Below are 13,168 nucleotides of genomic sequence, written 5' to 3' on the forward strand. Positions count from 1 at the left end.
TTAGGTATGATTTATGGTGTTTATTTACATATGATATGTAGCCTGGATTAACATATTTCAACTTCAACGAAAAAGATCAATGACTTCAAAATGAAAATGTAATATTCCAGTAATGTAGAAAAATAAATTATATTACTTGTATTGACATGAGGAGAATGATTAGTTTATATCTAGCACCTATTGCAACCACTTACTCTATACTATAATGAGCTTTAGCAGACATATGGTTATGACTATCCCTGGCACTCTTACTGCCACTTAACTTCTCTCACAGGAAATACATTATATGGGCAGAATAAGTGCTCGACGGTGAATTAAATTAAAGGGCATTTGATAGAAAAATAAGTGTAATAAAACATTTTAAATCATCCTTCTTTTTAACATATCAGGGATTGTTTTAAATTAACTGATCTTTGACAAGTATACATTATGCATATTTTACTCTTAGTTGTGTGTGCTTTTTTTTCTTGCCTTGCAAAAAGCTGTGATTGTTTATAGATCGCACTCCTCTGCACTTTTATAACCCTCAATGATAAATACAAGTCAAGTTTGTGTAATATAATTATTTTCATTTTCACCTCTGTTTTAATATATAAATATATATATATATATATATATATATATATATATATATATATATATATATATATATTTTTTTTTTTTTTTTTTTTTTTTTAATCAAAAGGTCAATCTGAAATTTCAACAATATAAAGAAACTCATTTAGATGTATAGCTTCCTAATGCTAACATCTTTTATCACAGCTACCCAACTATTCAGAAAAACTGTGATTTTATTGAATGCCTTGACCAACACATGTACCAATTTATCAGCTACTTCCTCATGAAGGAAAATACCTTCATGACAAAAATGGAATAATTCTGTCTCATAATCAGAAGCCTTCTCATCGATGTGAATCCCTATCCCACCACTTTTAATACATATCTACAAAAACAGTGATATATATAGTTATCAACTCTTCTTTTACATTTGCAGTTAGTATTGTAATAATAATGAACTAACCTGGCAATGAAAAAGTAAACGGCAGCTTTAAGTGACCAATAACAATATGAAATCTAAAGACAAATGCCTTATAATTGCACCATCAGTGAACGTTTCTGTGCTTTTGCCATTGGCAGTAACTTTTTATTCAGCAAGGACTTTGAAGGAATAACAATCATCTTCCAGGGGATATTAACTCATGCTTTTAAATTGTGTTGCTTTAATATAGCAGTTGACTGTCTACACTGCAATAGATCCCGCAGACCCTGACAGAGCCAAGTAGTAGGTAAATGAATACATGAATAATGACTAATTTTGACTGAATAGAAGAGCAGCTTGTCTTTGTCAGTAACCCAAGAGCTTCATTAGTAATTGTAAACAAGAGTTACATCTATCAGCTCTATCAACAGACTCTATCATCAATAACTATTGATTAGCTTGTCAACAGTCAGTGTAGAAGGCATCTGTCTGTGTTCACTGGGTAAGCAAATACAGCAGTCCCCTTTTATCCTTTCCATATTTATTGTGCCATATTAAGCGTAGTTTAAATGACACTGTGCTTGATTGCTCTGTGTGTCAGTATGTGAATAAAAGTTTGACTGCTTTGTTAATTTTGGAATGTAATTATGCTGCAGTGAATATGATTTTCAGTACATGGGGAAAATGTGTATGTGTGTGCTATATTTTTATTGAACTTCACTGAATCTCTGGTACCTTCACTCTTCTGCTTCCCCTTCACACAGTAATGTGGGTATTGCTCTACATCTAACCAACATTGTGAAGATCTATGCAAAAGTTACTTGCTGATAAAACTGTGCTTACACCAGCTCGGAAGTCTCCAGAAGTTGTTTAAAAGTAATTAACCCAGCTTTTCATGCCATCCTGTCATGAGACATTTTTGCGTGCATTTATAGTGAGAGCACTGTTTGAACAGTATGAAGTGTTTTTGGGTCCCAATGTGGACTTATGTGTGACCTCTAGGCCACCCGGGTGCAAACAGACACAAAACACGCACACTCACATAAACACACACATCTAAGGAGCTTGGAAAGAAAACCTTTGACCTCTCATCCAAGAAGCTTCTTCAGTTTGACACTTCTCGCTTTTCTTTCAACCTCCTTAGATTACCATGACCTGGATGACTGAGAACCTTCACAGACATAAACACATACAATCACATACTAGACCAGTGCTTATCTGCTTTGACTAAAACCGTGGCTCTTGCGATGGTTTTTCAGTGAATGATGACCGATTACAGCATGTGCAGTCCAGCAGCCATCAATAGCCCCAAGTGTAGCCATCAGCAAGCCTTCTGGTGGTTGATCATTTCATGGACATTGTCTTTATCCACTTGTATTGGTCCTCTGGGATAAATTATTCAAAGTTCTGAAGGCATTCAGTAAGTTACAGCACACCTACAGTACATACAGTAGGCCTAATCTACATGAACACACATACAAAGCCTACTACCATACATACGTCAATAATAGAACAGTCTCTTTTTTCTTTATCATTCCTTCTAGCTTCTGTTTAGACTCTCAGCGCACTGGCATAAAAGTAAGGTTTCTTTCAGAAACTTGATTTAAATAAGTTTAGTGTTCTCTCCCCTTTGTTGCAAAATTTATGATCAAAAAACGCTTGAACTGATTCTTGGCCTCATGTGTTTGCTCCTTCAGCTGTGTTTCCTGCCTCAGAGACGATATTTTCTCAGCAGGTCAGCCTGCCACATGTACTTCCTCTCAGGGAACCTCTCTGGGATCTTAATCTTGCGGAAGTCTTGAATGCACTTTTCCAACTCCTCCTCAACTGTGAGCTTCTCTTTTGTGGGCCTTTTCTTGCAGCTGCTGGTATCACGGGAGCTGGCTGTAAGAGTGCGCAGCAAGTCACTCTTGCGTCGTTGTTCAGACTGCTGGACCATGGTGACAGGGCCCTTTTTCAGCGGCCTGTCCAGGGTTTGGACATTGGCACGGGGATGCGACTGGCGACTTACTGGGCCACAGATGACTGTTCCCTGGGGAGAGCTGGCCTCTGACTGGCTCTCAGAGCTAGAGGTGGAGAGCTCATTAAAGGAGGTGCCGCTCTCACCCTCGCCGTCACCTTTGTGGTTCTTGCAGCAGCAGTCACATGGAGGGGACGACCAACGTGATGGACCACCTGGAGAGAGAGGGAAGCAGAGCGGGAGCCAATATTAGATGCTACTTTTTCCACCTTTTCTTTTCTTTTAAGACCAATCATTGTGAAGAGAAAAATGAGACAGTGGCACAAAGAGTGGCACAAATTACAGAGACAGGAGAAGAAAGGAAAAGTAACAAGCGCTACAGACAGACAAAGACGAAAAGTCAGCTAATGCCAAATGGCAATCACATTAGGACAGAGTGACATGACATCGGGGACAGCTGGCTGGCCTCCAGTCATAGAAGTGAGTTGGCTGACTATGTGACAAGCTTGTATTGTTCAGAGAACTACCCTCATAGATTCACACTGTCATATGAAACAAGTGGAGGAGCTAAAGCCTTTTGAAAACAGACAATGAAGGTCCAGATTTATACGTTGTAGCCTACATGTATTCATACTAAAACAGTAGGAAGAAGAGCCAGGACAATAAACAATCATCTACACTGCAAATATGTGTGTAACCGAGGAAGAAAAAAAACAATGTGAGCAATGGTCAGTTTTAAGACAAACAAATAGCAGATTGCACAAGTTTGATTCCCCTGAAATGTGTAGTCTTATTTGCCATCATACTGTATTAATCTCTTTAACAATGAAACCAAAGGACAATGCACAGTTGTGGTTAGTTTAAACAGTGAAAACCACAATTAAACCAAATTTATGTAGCACATTGGAATCAATGTGAGCCAATCTACATCAATAAAGTGCAACTTGTATGTAGACACATTGTATTCTGGTTATATTCCTATATAAAAAGGAGATTTTACAACACCAGTTTAGCTCAGCGGGTTAGCAGGTGCCCATCTGCTGTGTGGCCAGAGACCAGCAGCCTGGGTTTGAGTCTGACCTGTGGCTCTTTACTGCACGTCTTCTTTACTGTCACTATCCAATAGTGACCAAAAATAATATTAACCTCCTAAGACCCAAACTCTTCCATGGCATGCGTTTTTAATTTCTCTTTGATATTTAGGCTGATTGGAACCTGATGAATGTAAAAATAAAGTTATACCAGATTTTTTTTTTCCTAATTTTTGTTTCTAAGAAAAATGAGAGCCACATATGAGGATATTCATTTAAAATTTCAATAGAACAGTTGCAGTATAATTTTCTCGTAAGTGGATATCAGGCCCTTGTAGAGCAAGATTTAGTATTTTGGTCTAAATAACCCAAAATGTAATGTCCACTAATGTGGACGCCAGGTCCTAGGAGGTTAAAAAAATAGGTTCTAAGAATCTATAAAGAAAATTCTACTTTAAGTCAAAGTTTTGGCCTGACCCTGAATGCAAGCAGTGATTTTGAAGGTGAATTTCTGTGTGTGTATAGATGGCAGCAGACAACAGATTTTTGGTGATTTATGATACTTGTTTGTTCCATTATCTCCAGCGGACTGCATGTAATGGCAAACTGCAGACAGTTATCAGACTGACACCATTTTATTGCCATTTTATAATTGTCTTGATGCACATAGACACTTTGAAGCCAGGAACTGACAGTGAGTACTCTCAGACCTGGTCCTTATCTTTGAAGTAACCATGTCAACCCTGACTGACAACCAACAAGCCATGTCTCATTTCCATCATGGCAACAAAATTGCAAGTTTATTGTACTCGGTCATAATAATTTTTGTTGTGGTTTGGTCTACATCCACTTTTTTCCCTTGTGTGACTGTAGCATGAAAGACCCCATATTTAGTATTTCCTCTTTCGCCTTTTTGTGCATTTGAAAGCTCCACAAAGTGACAGGGCCAAAACGTGTAACTTCTCACTTTCTGTCATTGTTTCTGTTGTACAAAGACAAATCTTCATGCACTTCATGAACTAAAATCCAAGTTGACTTTTATTATTATTATTAGTTGTCGTCGTACTAGTAGTAGTAATAGTAGTAATAGTAGTAATAGTCACCCCACATTTTCCAACTGTTGGAAAATTGTTAGTTAGCGACGCTAGCCACTTTGTATATGGCTAACATTACCTTTAGCTTTGATGGATTCCTGTGAAGAATGCTGCAAAGCTAAGGAGCTATCAGAAACTGTAGAAACTTTAAGATAATTTAACAATGAATATTGACTGGATGTGGGTTATTGTATTTTCCTGCTTTGTTTTGATTTACTCTAATTTAAGCTGATGTTGTTTGAAACACGTATTAAGAAAATTGTGGAGTTTATTAGTGTTAATGGGGTTAAGCGAGCGGTCTCACATAATTGATCGACTCCAGAATGGAAGCAGTTGCTCAATCTAACCTCTGCGAGAGCGTACAATAACCTGAAACACTCAGGAACCAGCGCAGTGCCACACCTCTCCCTGCAGGAAGCAGCCATTTATTTTTCATGCTAACCTCCTGAATAATTGAACGGGTATCTGTTGCTGATGGACTTCTCTCTGTTTAGCGAAGCGAGAGATCAAAACCCCCGAGGCTAACACACACATGCCCCCACCTCCCTTTCTGATTTTGAGCCCCACCCCTCACCTCCCCTCAGCTCCACACACAAGCTCTGACAGGACTCAGCTTTCCACGCATCTTCTGCTCATCACATTCAATAATACCATTGTTTCTTTTCATGCTGCTGAGCATTTCACTTCAAACAAGATTGTAGAAGACTATAAATAACTCTGCTTAAAATAAATGCCCCCCTGCTTTTAATTCCCTTTATACTCAGCAGCATGCTTGGCTCGTTTCTAGACAGCAGAATGGAAAACAATTGATCCATCCAAGATTTGTTCCTTCTATTGTTCCTCATAAATAGTCACAACTCATCATAACTACATTTTTGTGAGTATAGTTAGAATAGAAATTTATAGTAGAAGTTATATTTTGCTGTGTATGTTGTAAACAGCTTTGACACTGAATCCAAAGCGCACACCCAAATACACTGCTGCCTGCTGTATATTAAACAAAATTCACCTTTCAAAGTCCTTGACAGAAATGGAACACAACACTCTACCAGCAGTGAATCTCTTTAATTACCACTGGCATTTAGAGATTTAAACTTCCATGCACACATTCACAGAAAAGATAGAACATGTGATATTTCATTTCAACTTGCAGTTTTACAGGTATAAACACAATTAGAATGAGATCAGAAGAAATAAAAAAGATGCACTCCTGGCTGCAACGTAGAGGATTTAACCCCATGATAGCCATCTCGTCCCAGCTTTTTTACTGGACACATGAGTTAATTTATGTCACTCTGAGTGAAAGGCTCCCCCCAATCAATGAGATGCAGGCTTGTAATTGGTGACATGAAAAATGGTCTTATACCCTGGAGAATTGTCGAATCTGCTAGTAGCCAATCTGCCTGTCCACATAAATTTAACACAATGGGTACCACTGTTACAACAAATCAGTAAAACAGCGTGTCGTGTGTGTGTTTGTGTGTGTCCCTGTGGCTTTGCGTCTGTGCATTTGATATATGACATTCTGTTTAATCTTTGGCATTTGGTAATTATATCCAGGTCTATTTAGCTTTTTATCCTGTAAGTCTTGACATTGACATGCTGCTTTAATTCACAGGTACTGTGAGTAGCTATTAGCCTCGCGAACATTAAAGACTACAAGGAGGAATCTGATTTGTCACTTTGACTAGCTGAATTTCCTGTCAAAGCTTTTACTTCAGAGAGAAATTGGTTGGCCAAAAAAGCTAATTGAAGACACTGCTTATAAGAGCTTACAAGAACAATCCAAACCCTGGTCATCAAAATTAAGGAAATAAATTCACGGTATGTCTCTTATCGTCACGTGAGCACTGTAATTACATGTAATTACATTACTTTCTCCTTTTTTGCACTTGCTCCTAGCCATTGATTTGTATTACATATGTAAACTACATCTTTGCATCACACTATAAAAACTTGCCAGTGTAACTGATCCAAGCCCATTGTCACAACCCTGTGAGGTCAGACTTCATTCATATAGAACTGGGTTAATATTTCTGTTCATTCTCTGTTAATACCACCATCATTTATGTTTTGGTTTTTTTTTCCAATGAGTATTGCACTGATTTCCATGTTTTCTCTGATCTGCAAATAAGAGCAATCTCATTTACCTTAAGTGTGATATCTCAGATGCCCTCAGTCCAATTTTGCATCACCATAGATGCATTTTGACAGTGTGTTTTACAGCTTCAAAATTTACACTGATGGAAGCGTTATAATTAAAGGTCAAGGTTTTAGTGTTTGAAAGGCTAGAGCTGCTACACAAACTGATTTTAATTATACTGGGTAGGAGTGATTCATCTTGTTGCTGAGTGTCCCAAAGGATGCTTGCATCCATCACTCAGGTTAAAATTTGTAATTAAAAGTTTGCTTGTTGTTTTTTGCCTGAGGTTGTCTGAACCGTAAGATAAATATCCCTGCATCATCTACCTAATGAGCAATGACCATGTAGAGTGAGTCTTTAAGCCAATGGTGTGACCTATTGTAATGTGATGACACCTGTGCTGTATAACGGGTGACTTTGCATGAGTTGTATTCAACTCTAACCTAATTTCATCGTACAAAACGGCCAGGTACAATTATTGTCACCTTAGATGAGTTAAGTTAGTGAGACGTTCTCTCCATGGTTACATGAAACTCTTCTAAATGAGCCTCGCTGTCAAAACCTAACCAGAGATTCATGTATTCCCACCTATCCCAGCTGTTACAGGACAGACCAGTCTATTTCAGGGTCAGCTGACCCAACATTCATATCTTTAGATTGTGAGAGGAAACTAGACAAAAGTTGTCAAGTCCACACAGAAAGGCCAGCTGGTGGATTTGTGCTATAGACCTGGAGGTGACAGTGCTACCCACATACCACCAAAGGAGAGAAGAACAGAAAACATCTTCCATTCAGTTTTTTTTCAATCCACATGAAAATAAAAGCAGAAAATTATACTTTTAACTTTGTTGAGGAAATAATAAAATAGGTTAGGCCTATAAATTAGACTCACTAACAGGACAGAAAGAAAACTACTGACTTTATTTGTACCAAAATAATACAAATTATCATGTGCATTTTCAACACTTCTCTCACCATAAAATATTTGAAGTCGTTTCAGAGTCGTGGTGCTGGGCACATCTTAAGGCTGATTTATAAAATCCACTCTTTACACTCAATTAATTCATGTAGCTGTGGTTTTCACAGAAGATAGACACAGAAATAGAATATGCAGTACAATGTGTAGTATTAGAGTCCAGCTGCACAGTTAGATCAAAAAACAAAAAAAATTTAATTAAATTAAAAAGAGGTCAGAGAGGTGGCCATGTTACCCAGTATAAACTCATATCCTGGGTTGAGTTCGTGAATTAGAAGTGCCTCGAGAAAAGGGCCTTGATCGCCAAACAGCTCCAGTGACAGACAGTAAAACTGTTGTGTTATTGAGCCTCTTCTGATTGTGTTAAACTAATAAATCGAAAGCGGAGAAATTTCTGTTATTTCCTCAAAGGTACCTTGGGTTAAAAAGAAATTTGTTTTCAGTAACGCCGACTCAGATATAAGTCACAAAATATTATCTTTAAACCATGCACTCCTTCAGTCAGTTGAAGCATGTGTAATCCATGAGACAAGTAAATATGTATGTAAATGCTATCTATATTATCCTGTGCAGTATACGTATGGCATTGTGTGAACTAATGTAAGCCTCATGCATACATTGCTTCAGGGCTGAGTGCATGATGGTGTGTGCTTCTGTTAGTGCAGATAGAATTCCGTACTTTGTGTGTTAATGCTAATAAGTAACATGCAATATATGATATACTGACTGTGTGTGTGTGTGTGTGTGTGTGTGTGTGTGTGTGTATCTGAGGGAGAGAGGTATACATCAACAGTTCGCATGCCCGCCTTTGGTCATCCCTCAGTGTGTAAGCGATATTGGCCTTGGAACTAATATCTGTACACTGTTGGGCAGAAAAGGGGATTCTGGTGTCAGGGCGGGCTCCCATTCAAGTCATCAGAGGTGTCAGGCTGTCAGCTATGCCTCTGGCCAGAGTCACTCAGAACACACACTGCTTCGGGTGTGTGTCTGCAGGAGACGTATTCTATGTGAAGCAGATGATTTATGTGATCTCGTGTTGTTTCTTTTCCGGGCAGGTGGGCAGGAGGTCGGACCAAAGTCTAATGACTGTCACATGGTATTACATGCACACACAAACACACAGTGCTTCCTGACAGGTGCCTGATGTATTAATCTCAGCAGGGCCCTCCACAACTTGTGTTAGCCCTGGCCAGTAAAAAGACTGAGCTTGTCACAGCACACACAGCACATATAAAATGAAATTAATGTTCTTATTACTAATCCATACATTATCTATAATTTATTTCCAACAGCTATTATTTAAAAAGGCTTGCTCATTTTCTTTGTCAAGCAGAATTACAACGTGTTTTCTAATGTGGTTTTGTCGAAGGGTCCAGTAATTATGTTTTAACAGTTAGGGTGGTCATGCAAGCATACAGTACTGTGCAACAATCTTTTTTAATTCATATTTGGCTTTTTAACCATTATTGCTTGAAAAAAAAATTCTTTAAGTCGTCTTCAGGATTAGTTCTCCAGGCTTCTTAAAGGACATTCAAAGCGCTTCTTTGAATGTTGGCTGCCCTTTTTTTCTGTTTTAAGTCAAGATGACCTCATACTGCTTCAATAATGTTGAAATCTGGGGCTTTGTAGAGTAAAGTCTATGACTGATAGTATTCCAATGTGTGTTTTTCTACCCAGGTATGCTTTAACTGCAAAGGCAGTCTGTTCAGGATCATTGTCATGCTGAGAAATGAAGCTGGTGCCAATCAAATGCTCTACAGATAGTATTGCATGGTGGATCAAAATCTGACAGTACTTTTCTGTGTTAATAATTCCATCAATTTTGACAAGATCCCCAATATCACTGGCTGAAATACAGCTACAAACCACAACATCTCTCAGTTTCTCTGTCAGGTCTTTCCTGGATTATCACTAAAAAAAAAAAAGAAAGAAAGAAAAAAAAATTCTGAAAATGGTACAAAGTACAAGGACTAAACTAAAGATGTAGTCGATTTCCCAAGAAGCGCATTGGAAGCCCTTTATAAAGCCTGGAAAACTACTTCTGAAGACCACTTTAAAAAATTACAAAAAACTCTGGCTCCTTGGAAGCAAAATATGAGGAAATAAGGGGTGACTCAAGACTTTGGCACACTACTGCAGTATAAGCTGAGATATTCTAAAATAGAACATTACCATATATGCCTAATCATTTTTCATGTAATTTGTCTTTACTGAGAAAATCTTAGTTGGCATTTTGCACACCGCACTCAGTGACAGGTGGTGCTTCATCACCCTGATGAAGAGAATAGCAGTCCAAAAACACATAAACATACTTTAAAATGTCTCTAACAGCCCATGCAGCAGCATTCAGTGCCATTGTTTCCAAATATGCGTGACATGTTCAAACAGCCTCGGATATTTACCCAAATATGCTGGTTTGAGAAAATTTGAAAAATACAAATCTGCTCTTCTTAAACAGAGCTCCAAGCACACAAGGCAGAGGCTGCTGGAGTATTTGGTGGTCATAAAAACATGAAAGGACTTTTTAATGACTCTTGAATGAGCAGATAGAGACATGCTGCACATTCATTTTGGAGCCTTTGGAGCCAAAAAGCCTTCTCTTTTAATTTGTTTTCTTGTTGTATTTCCATTTTTCTCTGCACTTCCTTCCCTTCTCTCCTTCTCTTGCCATGCCTCCCTCCTTTACTCTCTCTCCTAAAGCCTGTATCGATGGGTTGGCGCATCAGTGGAAGTGTATGGACGATTGCCCTCTGATTGATTTCTGTCATATAGCCTCTCAGCACTGGGAGGCTGTTCACTGGAGATAAATGATGTTGGCACAACAAAAGCAAATAAACCTCTTCTATCTATCACTCCCTCACTCTGTCAGTTTTTTCTGCCTCCCACCTCCCCTCTGCTGTCTGCATCACTCTGTTTCTGTGTCATGCTCCCTACCTGGGTCTCTCTCTCTCTCTCTCTCTGTCCTCCCTTTGCTTTATTAGTTCCCCCGCCTTCTTCTATCAGTCTTTCTGTCTCAGAATAAGGCTTCTTCTATTTCCATAAGTTGTTTCTAGTATTTTGTTTATTCTCTCTAATTATAGTGCTTCGCACCACATCTTGGCATATCAGCTGCCCCTTGACAAAAGGTTTTCTGTCAGATACCTGTATGGTTCCTCAAGTTTTCTAATGGAGCGCTTCAGTGAAGTGTTACAGCTAAGTTACTTAACAAACAACAAACAAATGATTAAATCTTTGTGGAATTATAACAGCAGAAAATACATGAGCAGCTCAAAATGAAAACTCACTCATTCGAGTTGAAACACATTAATCACAGTCATTTTGACTGAGATTGTAATTTTACACGTTATGTCTTTAAGGGGTATTTTAACAAGGAACTGCCCCAACAAGTTCTTTTGGTGTACCCACCTCCACTCCTCCTCTTACATCTCTTCTAATTCTGTTTGGTTAAAGTTTTCAGAAATGCCTGAATGCTTCTAGTTGAATTCTCTTGAGAAATGGGAGTCAGAATGCATCATGCTCACACCCATTAATCTTTTGTGATGGATGTTCCTCTGTATGAAAGTTGAGCGCTGGTACAAAATGGAAGCGACGTCAAAGACTGACAGTGACGGCTTGCGAGTCGCTTGGAACGGCCCTGTGCTCTAATCATCTCTGAGATCATTTTAATTTTGCAAACTAAACTTTTTTTTACTTTAACTGAGACCAAAATATAGTCAGCCGAGGCAGTTTTTGGTGAAGAACATTATGCCAAATAGCAAGTAGGAGTAATGCAATAATGAACTGTGTAATATAGCACTGTAATGTGCTATATTACACACACTCATTGTGTATGTGTGTTTTTTTTAATATGATGCATGGATTCAGCCTGTAATTCGATCACAAACTCAGCCGTTTACTTTCACTCAGTGTCAGATAATTTCCTCACAAGAGCACTCAAATAAGCTGAAATAATCCCACAAAGTTGATTCAGTTCATCTGGATGCAGCGTTTTCCATGAGAGAAATGTTCCATCACTCATCCAAGTCACTTATTCAGTCTCAGCTGACTGCCAGTTTCCCCAGACTGCATATCGACTGCATAACGAAACTAGCACCATTGCCTAACAATGAGTCACAAGATCAGTTTCGTGATTATTAATATGCAAATTATTATGACTACTGATAAGTGGCCATGAGTGCTATTCACAGAGAGTCGGGGAAGTGCTCTAATGGCAGCATGGTACAATGGTGAATCTCTTCCTCAGTTCAAATAAGTTGTTCCCTTCTTCCATGCATGATCTCCGTGACTCCCGTCCAGGTTGTGCAGGTTCTCATCAGTGAAAAAGTGGCTACTGGCGTGTAAGTAGACTGTGGGTCTCTAGCTGGACAAGGTGGCTCTTATATGTTGTACCACCCATTAGCATTGTTTGTTTTCCCAGGTGTATAATTTACAGCAATCCTCTTGGCATTTAACTGCATACGCTATATTGCTCTGTTTGTGCCAGGGATCTTGATCCTTGGTGTTGATCCATTTTTGGCATATTGTGTTTTGGGATTTTGAGGCCACCAAGATGTTGTTTTTTGTAAATATGTGTCTCATTCCTTTCCTATGAAAAACACTCGGTACATGAACCAAATACACTGAGCCAAATAAATTATTGATCATGCATCAAGACAACACACCATAAGAGGGGGGGAAGCTCACAGCTGAAGATAATTACGTGTCGGCATCCTAACTTAAAGGCAAAGAAATCTTAAACTGCTGTAAGTGCTTTAAAACTTGCACAACTTAGTGACAATAACTGGTGAAGTGTCACCTTCAATCCATGCTGATACTTTGTGTTTGCGTGTTTTGATTTCTCACTATTTACATGTCTTTTCAGAATTGTAAAATAAATGCAACCTATAAGTTAAATGTACCATTCAGAATAAAAATGTTAAATATCAAATGTTTACTTATGAGTAGTATGCAGACACTTGTATTAGATGTTTTCTTTTCTAAAGCTC

General features: G+C 38.5%; 1 protein-coding gene across 1 annotated transcript in view; it reads right to left on the reverse strand.

Annotated features, from left to right (window-relative positions):
* Nucleotides 1-678: 678 nt before the first annotated feature.
* Nucleotides 679-13,168, reverse strand: part of kctd16b (potassium channel tetramerization domain containing 16b) — a 90,158-nt gene continuing 77,668 nt past the window's right edge. The window contains exon 2 of the mRNA XM_085470684.1: nt 679-3,154. Within this exon, the coding sequence (XP_085326810.1) occupies nt 2,691-3,154 (464 nt within the window). The 3' untranslated portion in view covers nt 679-2,690. The remainder of the gene's footprint in view (nt 3,155-13,168) is intronic.

The sequence above is a fragment of the Copadichromis virginalis genome, linkage group LG10 (assembly GCF_057382275.1).
Source record: "Copadichromis virginalis isolate Kocher_CV1m ecotype Utaka linkage group LG10, C_Virginalis_male_GT1.1, whole genome shotgun sequence".
In the NCBI taxonomy this organism is placed as follows: Eukaryota; Metazoa; Chordata; class Actinopteri; order Cichliformes; family Cichlidae; genus Copadichromis; species Copadichromis virginalis.